Source organism: Chaetura pelagica, unplaced genomic scaffold (assembly GCF_000747805.2).
Source record: "Chaetura pelagica isolate M959 unplaced genomic scaffold, ChaPel_1.0 scaffold159, whole genome shotgun sequence".
Taxonomy (NCBI): domain Eukaryota; kingdom Metazoa; phylum Chordata; class Aves; order Apodiformes; family Apodidae; genus Chaetura; species Chaetura pelagica.
In genome coordinates this window covers 649,160-670,637 of record NW_009954555.1, presented here as the reverse complement: position 1 = coordinate 670,637, position 21,478 = coordinate 649,160, and the positions used below count along the sequence as shown (strand labels likewise).

At 40.9% G+C, this 21,478-nt stretch overlaps 1 protein-coding gene across 1 annotated transcript in view; it reads right to left on the bottom strand.

Moving 5' to 3' along the window:
- Positions 1–21,478, bottom strand: part of DHRS3 (dehydrogenase/reductase (SDR family) member 3) — a 26,181-nt gene that overhangs the window by 3,358 nt on the left and 1,345 nt on the right. The window contains exons 2-3 of the mRNA XM_010005120.1: positions 1,666–1,809; positions 724–843 (exon numbers count right to left, since the gene is read on the bottom strand). Coding sequence (XP_010003422.1) covers positions 724–843; positions 1,666–1,809 — 264 coding nt within the window. The remainder of the gene's footprint in view (positions 1–723; positions 844–1,665; positions 1,810–21,478) is intronic.

Below are 21,478 nucleotides of genomic sequence, written 5' to 3'. Positions count from 1 at the left end.
CAGGAATGCTTTGGTGGTCTGAAGAACAAGAGAGTTTAAAAAGAAAAAAAAAAAAAAAAAAGAAAGAAGGTTTGCTTTGTAGATACAACAAAAAACCAGTTACTGAAAAAAATAAGGTGACACAGAGACAACAAGCCAAACTGTTCTGTTCATTATGCTAGGGAGTGGAAGGGTGTCTTGTTGCTTTGTCATTTTCTGAAAGACTCTAAACAGGCCAAGTTTGATTAGAAACAAAACAAAATCTTTCCTAGCACAGAAGCAAGCAGTACCCACAGATAAAGAGCATGAACAGAATGCTTGGTACATTTAAGGACTTCTTGTAGAGGATAAAGTCTTCAACAAAGCGATGAAAAAATAATAAAGTCTTTTTTAAAAATTACTGTTATCTAATTCAGAATGGAATGAGTTTCACACTAGCTTCCTTCCCTGAGCAATGCAGTCCCATGTTCCCCTGATGTTCCATACACACCACTGTACAGAAAACTACCCTCTGTGAGCTTGACCTGTCTCAAAAGAAATCAGATGTTTTATTGGAAATCACAGGATGGGGATACAACAACAGCAGCTAACACTGTGTTACTACTGGAAACATTACATTTTTTTAGACTTTGCCTCTCATATTGTTTCTCTGTCTCCTTTTCAGGTCAGACTGATTTTTCTAAGCACCATTTATTCACTCTCATTTCCAATTCTGAACATAACTGACACAAGAGCTTATCTTACCCAGAACTGTCCAAGGGTGTTTATATGCTGGGATTTGAGCAGTGCATCATCATCACTGTCCATCAGGCTCTTACCATGGACCACAGCAGCATTGTTCACCAGGATAGTGATATCACCCACCTGCAAAAAAACCACAAATGACTTGTTACAACTAATACCTCTCCTCACCAAAAAAGCATTCACCATTATACCTGAATATCTATTATTATTTTCATAGCTTTTGACATTCTTGCCTATTGGCCTTGTAAACCTTCTGGGATCACTTGAAACAGATAGCTAGACTTTTATAATAAAATCATATGAATCATAGATTGTGTGGGGTTGGAAGGGACCTTTAAGGGTCATCTAGTCCAGCCCCCCTGCAGTGCACAGGGACCTCTTTAACTAGATCAGGTTGCTCAGAGCCTCTTCAAGCTTGACTTTGAATGTTTTCAGGAATGGGGCCTCCACCACCTGCCAGTGCTTCACCACCCTCATTGCCAAAAACTTCCTAATGTCTAATCTAAATCTACCCTCCTCTGGTTTAAGACCAGTACCCCTCATCCCATTGCTACACACCCTTGTCAAAAGCCCCTCCCCAGCTTTTCTGGAGCCCCTTCTCACAATGGAAGGTGCTCTAAGGTCTCCCTGGAGCCTTCTCTTCTCCAGGCTGAACACCCCCAGCCCTGTCAGCCTGTCTTTGCAGGAGCTGCTCCAGCCCTCTGGTCATTTCTGTGGCCCTTCTCTGGACTCATTCCAACAGGTCCACATCCCTCTTGTGTTGAGGGCTCCAGAGCTGGACACAGGTGAGGTCTTAGGAGAGCAACATATACATACATGATTATGTACAACATAATCTGGATGGTCATCCTTTTTTCCCCCAATTTCCCAATATATTTTTGTTTCCCCATCAAACCTGAGCCATTACTACTGCCCACACGTGGTGTTTCCACAGACACCAACCTTCTCCCGCACAGCTTTGGCTTGCTGATAGACTTCCTCTCGATTTCCTACATCACAGACAAAATAATGGCATTCTGTCCCCATCATCCTGATCTCCTCTGTGGTCTCCTTCAGGCATTTCTCAGTTCGACCCCACAGGATGATCTGCAGCAAGAAATTTCTGTTAGACTCAAACTGCTTCTGCTTCAAATCTAGAATAATTAAAACATGCTTCTAACTTGAAGAGTCTGATGAACATCTTTGATGTGTTTTCACTGTCAGCCCTGCTGCATTGTTTCATTTAAGACTTAACAGTGTTTTTCTATTACATGGGGTTGGGACTTGAGTATCGTGGTGGCAGCTGTGTCCCACTGCTGATGCTCTGTGTCCCACTGCTGATGCTCTGTGTCCCACTGCTGATGCTCTGTGTGCTGACACAGATAATCAGATCTTTAGCCTAACATGACAAATATATGAAGCACTTGGCAAATGTTCTGTTATCAAGGAATCTCAAACCTATCCCTGCTTTTGCTATACACACACAAAGAAAGATAAATTTATCTTAAAATCACAGACCTTCCTGTGTATCTGCATGTTATCTACTTCTTGTTCTACATGTGGGGATAGTATCTACTGTGCAGGAAAACATGTTTTTTCTATCCTTTTGGCTCTTCAGGCTAAGTCTTCTCAGCATTCATCATGTTATGAATGGTGAGTCAGTTGTCATTCTGCAAAAAATAAATTACTGAATGCAGTATGGTACTGAAAGTAGCTGACTGCTATAGGAGTCAAACACAAAGATCCAAAAGAGAACTACCACTGCTCAGTTACAATTGTGAGCACTGATTACTATTTCGTATTAAAATATAAATAAGTACTAAAATATTATTATATTCATATAGTCAAATGCAGGTTTATTCAGACCAGGGGACTGGATTACAGTTGCTTCTCATACCACTGTATATTGAGTATGAATCTGACTTCTATAGTGATTTTTAATGGCTAAAAATAAGCACACAAACTTCAAAGATTTAATAATCTTCGAGTTTTCCACAAGTTAAAAGAACAGGAAGAAAAAAAAGCCTAAATTATAGTACTCAATTAATGTAGCAACAGCAAGATTAATGTAAAAATCTAGGTCCTGCAGTATTCCCTCCCCACAACAAAACTCTTTCAGACAGCTTTAACATGCTTATTTTTAAGAACTAGTTAAGTTTATCTTGTAATTGGTACTAAAACTAATCTCTGGCAGGGTCAAAGAGCTTTTCCATTGCAACTAAGCAGGGCCAAAATCCAGAAGTACCTGTGTCTTCAACCCATTTCCTAAATGAATTAGATTTACAGTTGAACACATTTATAAATAATTGGCACATCTGTGAAGATAAACACACACAGACTCATACAGACTTATGTTCTCAAAATCACCAGAGGACTAACGAGCTGGTTAATCAGAAACTTCAGAGCATGTATAAATATGCCAGAGCCATTTCATGGGAAATCTTATCTCAAGGGAAGTAATTTGCAAAGAAAAAGCTGTGACCAGACTTAAAAACTGTAAGAAAGGGTATGATTAAAAATTTGGCTTGTGTACTGGCCTGTCTTCAAAAGTCTCAGCATATCACCCTAGGCCATCAGGCTTTGGCATTTACACAAAGCTTGTAAAACTGATGGCTATTTACTCACTTCTGAACTCTTAGCTAGAGTGGCTGATCTTATGCCTACTCTGCAGACTGGAAGGGAAATCAAGAACATGTGAGAAATTTCACAAGCTTTCAGGAAATATTTACAAAATACTGTTCAACTATAAGCATACACACTTATTGCTCTCTCTTTCACAACCTACATCTCTGTGGAAAGAGGGGAGAAAAAACCAAAACACAATAAAATGTCAACTCTAAGCATCAAGTCTGATGCCCTCAGAGCTTCCATCAGTGTGAGCTTCAGCCTCATAGCAGGATTGGATCTATCAAATGCAGACACTAAAAACTGGACTGACAAGTTGAGGAGTGATGGAAGATAGAAGAGAAAGAGGAGAGAAAGAAATAGACAAGAAAGCTAGTCAAGAAACTGACCTCACGAGCCCAGCAGGCCAGGGCTTCACACTGCTATTGCAAAATAAAAAGGATCCTTCACTCTGTTTCAAACATCCATACAGCCTCCTATTCCCAAGAGTTGCCACTGATGCACAGAATATCAGGAAATATACATGGAAGAATAGTTAAGCCAAGGACAACCTGTCAAAGGAACATCTGTCTGAGATGCAACTCTTGCACATAACTTTTTTTATGCCCCAACAGTTACTTTGGGACCTTTAATATCCTACAGGCACGTCTTGCAAGGTGACCCCATTAAAATCTGGGCCATCTGGGGAAGACAGAATTTGCTGGTTATCCTGCTGACAGCGTTAACTTCACTTCTGATTTTTTTCCATGGGAAGTTTTCATATCCCTGATACTGTTCACACTCAGGTGAAGGCTTCAGTCTGCATAAAAGAAAAGCAGTAAATAAAAGGCTATTCTTTTGAGAGAGGTGGAACTTCTCTAATGACACAGTGGGAGGGGAGGTTTCCTACTGTCATTTCTGCAACTTTTTACAGATGGATAAAACTCCAAACTCAATACAACATGCTTTTAGTCCAAATTCAAGCTTGACTGCTCCTACAACTTCATATATGACTTTCAGTTTCTCTCTTACATCTGGCCAAATTGTCACAGGCTTCCCTCTAGCCTCCTGGGATATCAGATCTTACAGAGAGGCAAAACTCTGAGTTGCTGCATTGGCCTCATAGTTGAAATTTCTGCTGCTCCTGAACTCTATTTACAGAGGGCTTAAGCTTGGTGTTTCTGTGGAGGCAGTACTTCTCTCCTTGTCTTGCTTGCAGCAGTTTCACCCATGATTTCTAGGTCCTTATTCTACTATTGCCTCCTGAAGTTTTCTATAAACCTACTCATCAGTCCTCTGCTCTCCTGAACCCACCTCCTGCAGATTCTGCTGGTTTACACTTTGCTGTTTGGCACTCATGAGGTTGTGTTATTTGTAACATTCTCACTAAACCATCAAACTAGGCAGCTTCAGAGTAAGGGATAATCATACATGTTCTCAATGCTCCTGAACAAAAACTTTGGGTCTCTGTTGACCAGATTGTGGGCCTGGGTTTTGCTGGTGCCCTGTGAGCTCCTGTCAGCCTGAAGCTGCACAGTTGGCCTTTCACTGCCTTTTAGCTGCAAGCCTGTAGGGATCTCTCATTTGATTCTTTGCTCAGTTAAGATCAGGAGGGGCATCATCTAGCTTTATCCTGCCCTAGTTAGGATTCGAGGGCTCTGCATTTATAAGGAGTCTAAATCTGCAGTTGAGGAAATGGTCCATTTTATTAGGAAGCACAATTTTCAAAATGTAGACATATGGGTCTCAGAGTCTGGTCTGTGTCCTCTTTCAAGTGTAATTCTAAATTGGCAATAAGTGTGTCCCAAGTGGAGACTAAGTCCTAGAGATAATGACTCTTACAGACACAGAAGTTCCTGTCTGGGACAGAGGAAAATGCAGAGGAATAAAGGAGAGGAGCCGTGTTGTTCCTCGTTCCACAGCCTGTCAGGATGTTGCACAGCCACCCATTAATAGTAATTTAACGGTGGATAGAGAAATATTTAATTTGTGTTTTGGAGAAACTTCTTGGACAGACAGTTTTCCATCCTGGAAAGAATCCAGCCTCTATTTCTTCTCCTCCTTCATCTCTCGCCATCCTCTCCTGCCTGCCCCTCCCTCCTGCACTAGACACGCTCTCCTTTCAAAAACTTACTGACCAGAAAATTGTCGAGGGCAAGAGCCCAGTGAGGCGGTTAATCCCCGCTGCGGCAGGCCCGCTCCTGGAGGCTTCCTGCCCTGTGCTTACCTCTGGGTGACCCCAGTGGCTGGCAGTCAGGGAGGCAGGTGGAATGTTAAAGCAATGGCTCATGCTCCAGGGCTGCTGGAGAGAGCCCGGGCAGCACCTGGGTAGGAGTCTTCCTACCACTGGACAGATGAAAGGATAGATTTATGATGGCAGAGGAACTTAACGTGCCCTCCTCTTAATTAACTTGAAAGTAGGGAAGGGCTGTGACATCACAGCTTAGTGCAGATTTTTCCCAGGATTTATTCACCAGAGGATTTTGCAAAACAAATCTTATCTCTAGATCTTCTCTAAGTCCCAGAACTTATCTGGCCTTAGGAAGATCATTTTGGCTGGAGTGGCAGGCTCAGCAAGCACTGCAGCCTCCACTCCCAGAGGACTCGTTTAACTCTGGACTTAATCTGCTAATGAGACTTGCCCCGAGGTCGGAGGGGAGTCAAAGGGAAGGTTTTAGCTGCTGTTGTACTAAGGAAAGACTTGTTATAGGCCTGCTCTGGCTACTGGCCAAAAGCCCCAAACCTGACTGCAGGTTTATATCCTGATTTTCACTGTATCACAAGTAAGAGTTTGCCCCCTCCACTCCCAGAGGACTCGTTTAACTCTGGACTTAATCTGCTAATGAGACTTGCCCCGAGGTCGGAGGGGAGTCAAAGGGAAGGTTTTAGCTGCTGTTGTACTAAGGAAAGACTTGTTATAGGCCTGCTCTGGCTACTGGCCAAAAGCCCCAAACCTGACTGCAGGTTTATATCCTGATTTTCACTGTATCACAAGTAAGAGTTATGCTTTTAACTGCCACAAAATCAGATAAGGCCACTCATTTATATAAACTGGTCTAGAATGATGCTGCCATCGACCACAATATACATACATGATCTGTATTTCCAGAGTCTTAAGCATATTATCAGTGCAGGAGATGAGGATAGAGCTAATTTTACAAAATTTACAAGGCTATTTAACTTGTTTGTTCCAATTTTATTGCTAGCACAACTCAAGAGTAGCAGCAAAGGAATGTTGCCCTTTGGCATCGTCAATTAATTTGGCCCTGTCTCTTCAGCAGACCCTCTGTGCTAGACTCTATCCTTCCAGTGAACTAGACCAGTATTGGAAAGGTGTCCCACAACAAAAACAATTCTGAACATGTGCCATTTCTTGACACTCACCTTGGATTATCTGGGTTGTATTTCAGTACAGAATTGTGCACTCTTAATCCTTCCCAACACTACACCATGCACTGTGCTTAGCAGATCTAACATCCATTCCAAAAGTTCCTGCATTTTACGATTCATGAAGCAATTCTCTGTATCAGCTTGAAGACACTGAAAGATTAAAGTGTTGCAGAGAGACACGGAAGTGCCCTTCCTGCCTGATCTCATTATTGCTGCCTCCACAAATCAACCACAACTCCTCGCCACAGATCAGCAGATAGGAAGTAGTTGGTAGGTCAACACATTTCATTCCCTCTTTCAACCTCCTGCCTAGTCCAGAGAAACAAAAGTTGCTCTGTTTGAGCTGGTATCTGTAATTGCACAGACTGCTACCTTTGTTCAAACAGAGAAAGCCTTTCTGCACCCAATATTGAAAGTTCCTGCATACTTTTAGGAAGTACAAAGTGTAGATAATCCACTGAAGTATGTCAGTCTTATCCCCATGTATTTACAAAGGCTGGTAGTACTATCTCACAGTTGGTCCTCTGAAGAAACACATTCCATTGAATCCCATAATCCTGGCCCAGTTTTGCATATCATGAGAACAGGAGGCTAAATCCTACAGTCTCAAAAGCCTTAAAGTATTTTGTTTGTCAATGCCATAAAGGTTTTCTCCTCCACCTCTTCCCTTCTCTTGCCCCCAAGGCAAAGCCAGACAAGTTATTTCAGGAGTTCTGCATGGGAGAGGCAGCTAAAGACAGATTACTGGTAGAGTAAAAGGTGTGGCTGTGCAGTGTGAAAAGCCAATCTTTGCTTTAGAAAGGCAAAAAAGAACCTTTTGATGCTTGAAGTAGGTCAAAATACTTAACCCAGCCCCTTAGTGACACTAGCATAAAAGTAGGCAAACAAAGCAGGCCAGTGGCAAAATTTTCTCCAATCCCACAGTGGAAAGTGAATATCAAAGCTTCAAGGGGCCAGTATAAGAAAGATTACAGGTAACCATGGGGGAAATCAAGACAGTAAACCCATTTACCTATTTATTTTTTTTACACACAAGCTTTTCTAGATTAAAAGTTGTAAAGGCATTAGACTATACAAATTTAATTTAAATTTAATCCTGTCACCAAGGTAAACACAAAACACAGACTTTATTATAAACTGGTTTGAGTTAAGGCCAGGAGTAATATGCAGGAACAAGTTAGGTCTAAAGAGCCTTCAGAAGAAAGCTAAAAGAGTGAATTCCAATTCCTTTAGTCTAGAGTCTGAACTGCTACTACTTTATATGTTGATTTAGCACTCAATGGGATTAACATTATTCACCTAAACAACCTTCAATTCCCATTGTACCCCTTCACCCTCTGTAGAATACAAAACAGCACTTAAAAGTCACAGAGAAGTATGTAGACACCTGTCTCCTATTCAAGAGAGGCCTGCCTTGGAAAGAAAATTGGTAATTTTCTGTCTGCATCCAGGCATTTAAGACCAGCTCCCTCTGAAGAAGTGAACAAATGCCTACTGTTCTCACAGTCAGGACTATTTAAGGACAGGTGGCCCCATGCTGACTTTTTTCCAGTGTTTTTTCCAATTGCTTTCGTCTGCAACATGAACTGCGACTCCAGACTGCCTTGGGAGCAACACTTCTCAGCTCTATTGTACAGACCAGTTGGGGAAGGGGAAGGGTTAGGGTTGTTTGCAAGAAGAGGTCATGCAGGAGTCAGCCTTTACAATCCTATTAACGCTGGGACAGGGTCAAATGGAGTGCACGTTCCAACAAAAGCACCAAGTGGCCACAAGCTGTCACCCTGCAAAGGTTCATGGAAGCATTTGTGGGGGAAAAACCGACAGATTTTTAATGGTGAATGTCTGCCACACCATGTGTTAGAACCGGCCTCTGCTCCAGGGAACCAAAGCACACAAAGAAATATCCAGCAATAAAAAAATCTCTGGCTGCAAAGCAGAAAAAAGTGGCATATCTGGGGGTGGGGAGAAGGATAAGTTTTTAAAAGCTGTGTATTTGAGGTAAGGTTTTGACAATATCTACCAACAGAAATATAATAACTCATCCTGTAAAAATACCCAGTGTGCTGCCACCTCCATTTGCTTGGCATGCCATCCCTATAATCCAGATTCATATAAAAATGTCCACAGAGATCTCAGGAAATTGTGGGGAGGGTAAATATGCACGTGTAGAAAGCCTTTTTGTACTGCAAGCACAGGATGAAGGGATAGAAAGTCAGTAAATAACATTTCAAAGGAAATTTCAGGATCTGCTTGACGTAAATGCCAAGGACCAACAGAGCATTTCAACACAGTTGCAGATTTGCTTTCTGCACATTTTCCTTCCAAAATGCTGCATTATTATTTTTCTTATTGCAGGCTGAGAGAGTTGGGGGTGTTCAGCCTGGAGAAGAGAAGGATCCAGGAAGACCTTGGAGCACCTTCCAGTCCCTGAAGGGGGTCCAGGAAAGCTGGGGAGGGACTTTTCACCAGAGGGCAGTGATAGGACAAGGGGTAATGGTTTTAAACTGAAGGAGGGAATATTTAGGTTAGACATCAGGAAGAAATTCTTCACCACGAGGGTAGGAAGATGCTGGAACAGGTTGCTCAGGGAGGTTGTTGATGCCCCCTCCCTGGAGCTGTTCAAGGCCAGGTTGGATGAGACTTGTGCAGCTTGGTCTGGTGGGAGGTGTCCCTGCTCAGAGCAGGGAGGTTGGAACCTGATGATCTTTAAAGGTCCCTTCCAACCTTAACCATTCTGTGATTCTATACTTCACAGGGTTAAGAGTTCTTAATGTGGCAGGTTAAATGTTCATGTAGTGTAGTTAAGCATTTACTATGACAGAAAGGTGTGGTGACACTGAAGGGTAAGAGTGTTTGTTTTTGTAAAGCTAAGAACAATCACATTTTAGATTACAGGGTAATGTTAGAAGTCAGGGACATGTGACATTAAAAATGTGGATCCAACACACTATTATTTCCATCACCTGACTGGATGAAAGTAACTCCTAAAACTGTTCAACCAACAGTAAACTGAAAAGTCTGCTACTGCTCAACTAACAAACTGCAAAAATCTGACCTAAGATAAATTTATGGAAAAGAAGGACTAAAGAGCTACAAAGTGGGTGCCAATAGAACTGGGTTATTTTTTAGAGTTTGCCTTTATATTTGTGAGATGGTTTCTGTAACAGAGTCCCTAATCTTGAAATGCTGAGTGGCTTTACTGTCTAGTGGAGAATGCTGGCCAGTGTCAACACCTTTGATACAGCTCCTAGGGGAATCCTCTTGTATAATTTACAAAGTATCCCTTATGCTGGATTATCAATTTAGGGTATTAAAAAAAAATAAATCAGTTTTAATTCAGAACATATTCAGTTTTATTTTAAGCTAAATCGTTATGAGTTATTTTATTAGCACTTATTTAGGGGAATACAGAAGATTCCACTACAAAAATAATAAATACAATTTTGTCAATCAGATGCTGTACTCAAAATGTAACCTAATTGCCCTCTGGTGCTGGACCAGTTCTGAACTTTGGCAGTTATCTATGATCACTGCTGAGTGAACTGGGTTAAGTTTACTCCACATTGTTAGGTACATCTGTGTTATGTCTTTATAGTCCTGTTACCAGTCATGAGGACATTACATATTGCTGTACTGTCACAGTAGCAGAATCCAAAAATAAGGTGGACAAAATATTAGAATGGTATTAAAAGCTCTGATAAATGAGGAAGGAACATTTACAAGGCAGAGGAAGACGCAGGCAGGCAACCCCAGCTCTTGTAGGTACATCATTGAGAACGAAGAGTAGAGGAAGCATTTAAGTTTCTTAGGCTGGATGAAAGCTTACAACAAAAACAGACATGGAAACCTCAGGATAAGGATGGGTAATATTTCTAAGGCTGTCATTACAAACTACTCTCCAGGAAGGCCTAAAAATATGCTTCAGATCATCCATGTGCATAATATGATGCAGCTCTTCCCTGAAAAAATAATTTCTCCCATCGGGCTACTGGAGAAGTACTGGGAGTTAAAACAGCCTACAGTAAATTCATCTATAAACTGAATGCTAGCAACAGCTCCAGACAAGCTCCCCTCCAAGCCTCCTTTCTTTGCCTCCTGAAAAAGAGAATTGCTACCATTTAAAAACCACCTAAAAGCTGTTAAAAGGAGCTTTTCTTATTAGTATTTTAGTAAAAGAAATAAAGGACCCTGCTTAGAAGAAAACATCAATATTCAAATGCTTAACTGGCTTTCTATCTTTTTATGTACATTTGAAAATGTTATTTTTTAATGGTGGCTGTTGCTATGCAACAGGGCAGAATTTCTAAAAATCTATTCATCTGTTGTACAAATGACAGTTTTCAGGACATACTTAACTCTCTCAGCCTATTAAGTCAAAGAAGGAGGATGGAAATGGGAGGACTGTAAGCTTCCAGAGCAGCCATGCCCCCAAGGGGCACAGCATGGCTAAAAAGGGTCTTTCACTGATCGTACCATTGTTTTCAACACACTCTTAAGAATCACAGAATGGTTTGGGTAGGAAGGGATCTTTAAGATCATCTAGCTCCACCCCCCTTCAACAGACAGGGACACCTCCCACTACTCTGCCTATAAAAAATGTGAATTTTACTGATTCCACTGGCTAGGGAAGCCATTCTGACTTAATGTATTGCAAAAGAGTTCATTCCCCTTATACTGGCTCACTCTAAGGTGGGTATTTTTTCAATCAATAACCAGCATTCTGATTATTTTGTTGCACCAACAATTTCAATGACAACATGAAATACTGTTCTTTTAATATAATTTCAATGGTTAAGAATTGTCTATCTTTTATTTTCCCTCATAGTCAGGAAGAGAAACTACATTTATAGAAGATGCTTTTCTAAATTTCGGATTTTGCAAAAATGCTGGACTAAAATAAGATAATGACAGTGGTCAAACCCACCAGCACTTCCTCTGTGTGAGCAGTAAACAAGGGCACTGATGTCATGAGGAGCTGGCTGACCCACTGGTGAACTCTGGGCTGTGAAGGAGCTGCAAGGTGCCAGGTCCCTGCACACACACTTACCCACACACGTACACACACGTGTGCACACGTACACACAAGTCCTTGCAGCATAAAAGGTGCCATGGAGCAATCTGCAACAGCCTCACACCATCATCGAGGGAAATGAAACAAACCCCTTTGATAGCTAAACGTTTTGCTTTTAAAGAGGCAAACCTCTTGCTTCCATAAAGCACACATTCAAATATAAACACAACATGGATAATGGTCTCTAAGGGGCCTGGATTAAAGTCAACTCACCAGCAACACAAAGAACACTCTGCAACATTGCACAATCAGCACATCTCAGAACCCAAAAATCAAACAACTTGGTTCAGTGAGACAGGGCTCCCGTTTTTCCCAAGAGTCTTGGAAATGTTCTTACATCATTCCTGACAGCTCACTGTGGTCAGAGCCAGCTCTGTTCTATTACCACTTTGGGAAAGAAGTATTTGTACCAGCTGGATGTCTTTAATATTCCACTTGGAAGCATGACCTCTTCTCTTTAATGCAGTAAGCTGAGTTTTGTCCTTACTGGTAAGGTTTTTTTAGGAGGTAGGGCACTGGGAATTGGAGTTTGCAGCCAACATAAACCCAAGCTGCTGAACGTGGATGTCAAGATTTTCAAAACAGAAAACCAATTGTAATTACTTAAAATATCATGCTTTTTTAAAGTGGTAATTCCTGATGTCTAAAGGTAGGCCTAGCAGGCCTATACAGGAGCCATTTGCTGCACAGTGAAACTTCGAAGAAACACTGAATTAATTTTGTGTTGTTCAGTGTCTGAAGTTTTCACTTCCTGATACAAGTCAGCACAGTTAGCTAGCAGTTCCAGTTCAGGACTTACTGGGAAAGAGAACTGGTGCAAACTGGTATCTGTGCTGACCAAGAGAAGGAACAGTGACTGAATAGGAAGTCAAGCTTGAACTCCATTTGCACCTATTTTAAATGGTTGTTTCACTTAGATAAGGAATGAAATATATTAGGCAGGCCATACCAACTGCTACTCCACCCTCATGTAGACTCCTTCAAACCTGTGGGTAAAAATATGTTATACTACAGGATAATCAAGGCCCAGAATCTTTCCAGGCATCATTTTTATACCACCTCAAAATATGTATAATCATAAGTTGTTTAAGTGCACTCAGAGGTACAACTGCCACTTAATTACATACTAAGAGCCAGATTTATCTCATAGGCACATCCATAAAATAGAATTTATTTCAGCAGATCTGCATTTGTGTTTTCAAACACTATTTTATTGCCATAAGTGGAGCACTGACACATTTCCTCAGGCAGTGCTGGACAACAGAAATCCCTATGTTAATCAAAACAAGTAAGCTCTGTAGCACTGTATTCAATAAATTGTAATTAAGAAGGTGGCAACATAAGGGTGGCTTGTCCACAAAATCCTTTTGTAATTATGCATAGTTTATGGCTAAGCTAATAGGATGAACAATTTAAATTAGTTACAAACTCTGCCAAGGCACCCATCTATTCCCAAGTCTATTAATTAGAATCAATTTAATCCCCACTGGGATAAAGGTCAAACAACATGTATTTGACCCTTTTCTGCTGGCGTCAGTGTTATCAGCCAACGGATCTGGCAGGGCCTGGGTCTGACTTGTTTGACTCTTCAGCACTTTGACATGATGCTTTGAAGAACAGAGTCTAGGCCCAGCTAAAATGATCTCTCCAATAATTTCTGCTTTGTGTTCCTGCCTTTCTCAATGGTTAGCTCTGAGGGTGTTGTTCCCTGGCCTTAAGATTTATCCTTTTCAGTCTTCTTCAAACCTTCCAGCTTGTGTGTTCACTTCCATGGCCCTGATCCCCATGTTACTGATGACCTTTCATTTACCATCAGGGTCCCTACTACAACCTTCACCTCCCAGCATGTATTTTTCAAACAAACTGTGTTTTCTTCCACACCATCCACACCTTTCCCAAAAGCTCTTTAGCCCAAATCAACCTGCTCTTGAATACTTGCAGGGATGAGATTTCCACAGCTTCTCTGGGCAACTTGTTCCAGTGTATCACTGGAGTGGTGCCAAAATCACTTGTGTTGGTATTCAGCTGTTGCCTTTTGGCTTAGATCTACATTGTAAATCCTGGGATAGGCATTGTCTTTTTCTGTTGTCCTCACACAGCACATTTAACATCTTTAGGCCGAATAATTTCTGGTGCATGAGTGGTTTCTAAGGCACTGCAATGACATTAATATATAACCTCATCTTGAAAACTTACCTCAAGATTTCCTACAGCATTGACACAGCCCTTACACTTTGTGGGAAGCCTCATTAAACTGCCTTTATGCCAGTCCTTCAGCACTTCAAACAGTGCTGGATTTGGGTCTGCCAACACAGCACATTTTGGTGTGCCAACACAGCACAGTATCTCTGGGACAATACCTTCACATGACATCACTGTACCCTGATGTGACATGACAACCCTGTTATACTGCAAGTTCCACTTCTTGTTAACATTACTTATTCTCTTTGCAACATACTCAGTAACAGAAGGCAGGAATGTTCTAAATTATAAGCTAAACCAACTCCAGCCTGGATGCTGCTTCACAGACACCAGCAGATCTGATAGCTGATAAATTCTGGCCCTGCTTGCCAACCAGAGACACTTATTCAGCATGTTATTCAAACTGCTGCCCTTGGCACTAGCACACATGACAGGCTTAATGCCATCTAAGCCTGGGACTTGAAACAAGGGTTCTTCTGCCCAGCCTTAAATTCAATCAACAAGGACGTGAGCTGCCAACAGGAAGCCATTAAATAAAGTTGCTGTCAGTATATAATCTTTATAGAAAGCCTTTCTAGAGACCATAAAGTGACTCAAGCAAATCTATGCTCTCATAGTTTAGCAAAAGTTCTCCATTAATGTATTACTTTGCATGACATGGAAAAACATTCACTCCCCAATTCTTTTCACATACTTCTGGTAACTGGGAAGTTCTGACATGCTCTAAAAGTTTGCTGCATGATTAAGTGCTTAAATTTAAAGGAGATTAAAGTAGCCATCATTAAAAATATGCCTGGAACTGTTCTGTTCCTATGGTAGTTCTGTTTCAATCACAGAGACAACAGGAGAGATTAATCACCTAGAACCTGGTATTTGCACTACAGTAAATATTATAATTATAGTAAAATATCTACAAGACAGAAAATGCAATTTTCTTTCAGATGGCAGTATCTTTTCATTTTGAGATGTGTCAGACTGCCTCTTCCAAGTGGCCAGTCATTTATTTGCATTGCTAAACTACTACAGAGAAATCCATGAGATACACAGACTCTATGTCATTCTGGTATCTCCATAGGACATTAAAAGCATCCAAGGATGTGGACAGATGTTCTCTTGACAGCACAGTCTTAGTACTGGAATCTGAAAAGATCTATGTAAATTTTACACTGAGCCTTTTAAAAGTTATTATACACCAGGCCAACTCCACATCTGTTTGTGCAGTACATTTACATACTGCATTTGCATTGGGTAAAGTACACCAGAACTGAGTCCATTTCTTGCATAAACATAATTTTAAAGGCTTTATTATTTCATTATGTTAAATCATCGTTCCTGTTAAAAACTAGTACATGGTGATTAATCATATTCTATGAAAAACCAGTTCCTCTCAGCTCTGAAATTCTGTAATTTTAAATCAGCTCTTTTCCTCATATCAGAACTAATCTCCTCTGGGGTGGCCAGATCAGGTCTATTCATGTTCTGAACTCAGAGTGAGTTGCAAGACACACAGCAGAAATGGGTTATTACTTGCAGAACACAAATGTCTTCCTGATGACTGGCCCAGAAGCAGTGGATTTAAAACCTGACAGACAGTAAGCAGAAGGACTCCCTGAGTTCACTTCAGGTGTGCTATCTCATCCCTCTCCCAGTCCTCTGGCACTTCATCAGAAATTATATGCCTTTGTACATGACAAAATAAATGTTTTCAGGTTTGGAACACTACAGCCTGTCTGGGTAGAGCTCCCTAGCAGATTAACTTTCTGTCAAGAATTTTATGTCAGGTTCTTCTTTAGGCAAGGGCTAACTCCCAAATCAGACCAGAAGAAGTATTCTATAGGTTCTGAAAGTGAAAACAGAGATGAATGTTTAAGAAAGACCAATGATAGAAGACATTTTAGATTAAGAACTCTTACTGGAATCCAGGTGAGATACTAACAGCTTTTGTCCTACACCTTAAAAACATCACAGCTCTGAATGACTTTTGAGTCTCAGTATTTTGCCCTTGCTTCAGGAGATTAGTGTTAATTTAATTCTAGTCACAATGCAGTTAATCTTTTATCATATAGTACTGGTATATGTTTTAAAGAAGTGTTTAAAAGGTATATACTAATTCACACAAACCAGGGCAATAACATGTCAACATGATTCTTAAAGACCAAAATGAAATATTCATATAACTACAGATGCAGTGTATGTAGATCAAGTGGGAGAAACATGCCATTCTAGAAATTAAATTCAAAACTTGCCAAATTTTCCATTACTGGGAATATAAGCCTAAATTCTAAGACCTGATATCATTTTTTATATAACCTCTCTGCAATGCTCTCATCCTAAACAGAATTTATTAGCCTAAAATCTCACTCAGCTAAAACTCTCCAATTATACAAGCCTCTGCAATTCCTCTGAGCTTTTCAGTTCTGTTGAATTCCATTCAGCAGCAGTGCAGCCAGGCACAGCTCTCATCCCTTTCTCCATTCTCCTTCCTTCACTGACTTCTCATTACCACCCCAACTGCAGCTGAACTGAAAGAGGATACCACACTCAAATGACAAGGTCTCTTCCTAAATGCAGATATGAAGGTCTGACTTTGAAAATGTTGTGAAAGTAAAGAAGGAAAGAAAATTAAGGTTTCAGTTTTTGGGGTTATTTTTTGTATCCTGAACAAGGTCAGAGTGATATAACCAAAATACAAACCAAAATGACAAAAATCTGATCAATTTTGAAAGGAAAAGTTTTCAAGGACTGCCTTCAGGATCTTTGTTCACTATTCTAAAATAAACAGTCACATTTGTGGCATTCTGCAGCTGCCCATCATGTTGCCATCCTGTGAGAAGGACCCTGCAGACTTGCAGACATAACAGTCTAGACTCCAGCGCTGACAGAGCGAGGTCATGGCTATCAAGCAGTGCATTCCATGCAAGAGCGAAGCTTCCGCTTCTTGTTTTCCTTGGTGATCCCAGCTCCTTGCCATCTCTAAGGGCTCTGCTCTGTCCTGGTATTCCAGACTGCTTACCTCATCTACAGGCATTCAAACCCTTTAAGTCTCCTGCAATGCAGGAAGTGAATGTCCAGAGGACAAACCAGTGAAAGGAGGAATCTTTCAGTGCATTTATGAGGTCATTTCTTGCACAGTGATGAATGTGAAGAGCTCTCAACAAGGTTAATAGGAATTGTTCAACTCTGCAGTACGGTCACAGTAACACCAGGCCAGGGCTGCCCCTACCCCATTTGGTATTTTGGAGACATTTCTCAAGACAAAACACCCCTCTTATTCATTCATCCACAGCTACAGTTGCCTCACAGCTGGAGAGGAAAAAAGAAAGGGAAAATAGGAGGACAAAATATACCTATTTTGGAAGAACTGCGATCACAGAGGAACAACAGAAAAGCACTGCTGTGTAAGATCCCTTGTAGATATACTGCTGATTTCTGAGCCCAGAGCTCTCAGTGTAAATATGACATCTAGTGAAAATCAATGGCTTTTAACCAGTCTCCCAAAAGGAAAGGCCTAAGAAACTCTTCCAGTGTCACTGTCACATAACCTTGAATAAGAAAATACACACTAGAGTTGGGGAATCTCTTTCTATCCTCTAATTTTATATTTTCCAATTACTTTTTTTAGGTTTCGGGGACATCTAATAATCCAGAATGCCTAAAAACCAAGTATCTCTTTCCTGTTCAATTAGACCATGGATTAAATAATCTGTGAACAAAGTAAATTAAAACTACAAGGATAATTTTTAGACGTCAAGGGAATGCCCTGAAAGAAAACTTAACGAAGAGCAAGACATACAAATGATATACAAAAGACATATGCATCAAAACTTCATTAGTGGAGATCATCAAAACCAGGGCTGACAACTCTTTGGCAAGGACACTGTAATACAAAATGCTATTGGAAAAGCAAATGGCTTAGAGGAAACCAGAAGCATTTTCCAACTCTAACCACCAATGAATGAACCCATTCAGCCCCTGCATCCCCCTGGCTACTCACATCTGTAGAGGGTTGTTCTTCCACACAAGAAATATTGTTCAAAGGGGCCAGTCTTCCCAATATTAACTCAACTGTACAGTATGTTCTTTGCAAAACACCATTACGCCTTGGAAGTGGATTTTTATTTCATAGGCATTAAATCATAAACTCATAAAAATGTCTCCTTCTCCTTTTTCATTAACACAGATACACTCTGCTGTTTTGGTTAACCACAGAATATCAAAAGCTAAGAGCCTTAACAAAGCTACCAGTGTGTGAGACTGAGGCAGAGGTGATGCTCAAATATTTTCAAGGTGTAGTCAAAATTCTCAACAGCTAAAGCCAACAACAACAGTGAACAGAATTCTGAGTCTTGCAAGCAACCAAAAAGGAGCTGAAAGCAAAAAAGTACATTTCTCCAGCAATTCAGCCACAGCCAAATAACTCCTCAGCCAGCACTTCTGAATCTGGACACATCCCTGGGGAACAGCATGAAAGCTGAATTACAATACTTGAGAACTTCTGGAGAAAACTCAATGCTACTCATCCTTCATAGTAATACTAAAATGTCCTCTATCATCTGTAATCCACTCTGTCCCTGCATACAGCAGATTTACAGGCTTGTGTTTATTTCCAGAAGTGCTACAGGAAGCATTTAAATACTCAGTGCCTCCCATGACCAAGTAGTTTTTGAAAACTTCTACCCAAAAGGAAAAATGTGGTATGGATCCTTTGACCTCTTAGTAGACATCAGAACAGTGATGATCTAATGATTAAAGTCTCATTTTGCCTAAAAATTGGTGCTAGTCTTAACTGAAAAATCTGGAAGACACACAGTTCTGTAACTGAAAATTCAACTGATACCACTTTGTCCCTTTCTTGACCATTTCATCAGAGGCCAATAAACAACCATGAGAAAAGAAACATCACCTTAGAAGGACATGTCTCCTAGACATTTACCTGTCAAGTCACATTTGAGGGAGAGTGGGCAGAGTAATGGACTTAAAAGAATGGGTGCAGAGAAGGGGAATCAGGATGGATTTACATGATCATGTCCAAGAGACTTCCATTCTGTTGGACTGAGAACTTCAGGCTCCATGCTCATGTATCAAGCAGAAGACACTATTTCCATTTGTGTAAGTCCTTCTTTTTAAATTTTTTTTCCTTGCCCTTTTCATAGTCTTAAATGAAAGATCAAGTTTTACAGCAAAAAAAGTTGCAGATGTGACAATCTGTAAGCTTAGTGAGACACAATTGTCATCTTCAGTCAAAACTGCTGTTGCATCTCATTTGTGATTAACGAAACCAGCCTTTGCAAATAAAGACAGAATGTGAGGTGAAATCCAATCCAGTCTAATTATCAGAGGACATTTCATATGCTAAGAGGCTCTTTCAGAAGATTCTAATCTCAAAAATATGGTTATATGTCGCCGCCTACCTCCAAAACCCCGCCACTATGTCTGGGTGGGCAAGCGCTGTGGTGACTTTTTGGAGACATCCTGCACACCCATGGTCAGAACCTGGATCTCTATGTTCCTGTTTCCTGCCACCTCTGTGTAACACCCTGCTTGGCCTCAGAATGTCACACCTTTGGTTGAAGTGTTTTTCTAAACTTGGCCTGTGGGCACTACCCCATCTGCTAATCAGAATCTGTTACAAATTATGAATTATGAGCCATAATTCAAGCTTTGCATGTAATTGGAAAACAATTAACTGCATAAGAAGACAACAGAAAAATGGAATAGTCAATTTACACAAGCCTTGTTGGAAGACACTTTGAGTCACTTTCATTTCTTTTTGGTTGTCTAAGGCAAAGCATAAAATCAAAGAGTTGAGTCAAACAGAGGTCTTGCACTCCGCATGGAAACTGCATCAAATTCCCAGGAAGGGTTGAGCACAGAAGGCAGGAGAGAAATGAAATCTCAGAGCAAAGGGAACGGAAGCTACCACATCAAGGTACAACTATCATGAAACATGCTAAGGAAGGAAAAGATTAGTTGACTTTTGTGTTGCATGGAAGCTGTGCCAAAGACACATCTGCCAAAGGCAGAAAGACAGTGCCACTACCAGAGAGGATCAAAACTTGCTGGTGCCATATCTGACTTTCTGGATAGCCATGAATCCAACTGAAAGGAGAATCTACTTCAAATTCAGTAAAAGCAAAAACTTAAAACACCTTGATGACAGATGTGAAAAAAAACCCAGAAGGCAAACCCCTAAACATTCTAAACAGTAACTAGCATCTGCAAAGCAGTTCGTAACATCATGAGACAAGCAGAAATCTTCACAACTATTCTCATATATTCTTTCCTTCTAAGATCCATCAAGATTTCATAGATAAGACATACAAATGAACTACAGTCTCTATCTGTTTACAGTAATTTCAACCTCAGCTCCCTCTCCTTTTGGCCCATGTCACCTGGTTCATTAGTGCTGACTGCCACTGGTGAGCTTCCAGCTAAATTGCATGCAGCTCAGTAGCTCTTGAATTAGCTGTAAGAATGGTGGTGCTTTAATACCAGAGCTTAGCATAGCAACCAGCCGGACTAAATAAATAAATAATGAAGTATGGTGTTCTAAGAGATAATATAAATACACTTTCAGCAAATTGCTTAGGTCCAAAGGTCAGTCAACTTGTTTGCTCTGTCTCCAAGAATTTGTAAATCTCACCATGATGTTTAAACACAAGCATATACAAACATCAAAGTTCAATGCTGACATATTTTACACCTCAAAGTTGGATGCCAGAATAGCTCTATACCACACATAGAAAACTGTAATGCATGTGTAAGGAGTGACACAACACTATCCAAAACTAAACGCAAATTCTTCCTTGAACATCCTCTCAATTCTGTATTTTCTTCTTCTTTATCCTCTGTTTATTCTCATTCATCCTCTCTCACATGGGGAGGTATTTCTGCAGCTAATTTTACAATTCCTCCCTTTAATTACCCATAAAGGGGAAGATGGAACTTTAAAATCTCAAGCCTTGTTTCTGGGTGTGTGTGTTTTGTATTCCTGATTGATTCACGCATATGGAGACACCTCTATTTAGGGAAACACAGCTTCAAGATAAACCACCAGTGCCGAGCGAGGGAACAGACACACCAGCTACACTGGCGTTTCTAGGCTGCTGTGCAGACAGACCAGTCTCCCAGCCTCTTTCCTTTTCCTTCTTCCTAAAGGAAACGTGCCAACAGTCTCGCAGCTCCTACTCGGGTTGTGCTTTTCTTCCTTGCTGGGATCTCATTCATCTTACCTTTGAGCAGCTCTGGGTGGCAAAAAGCAAAGTACAAGCGACTTCAGAAAGCACAAGAAATGGAGTGGAAAACCACGGGGGTGAATCAGAACCCCTCTCCCCACTCTCCCGACAGAATGCATGATGTTGGACTGAGAGCCTTCCTGCACGCACCATGTGCCCCTTTTTCCAAGCCCCTCTCCTCCGGGTGACACGCGTGGCTGTGCTGAGGAGAGGCAGCCAGCTGTGCTGAGGAGGGGGAGCCAGCTGTGCTGAGGAGGGGCAGGCAGCTGGCCCC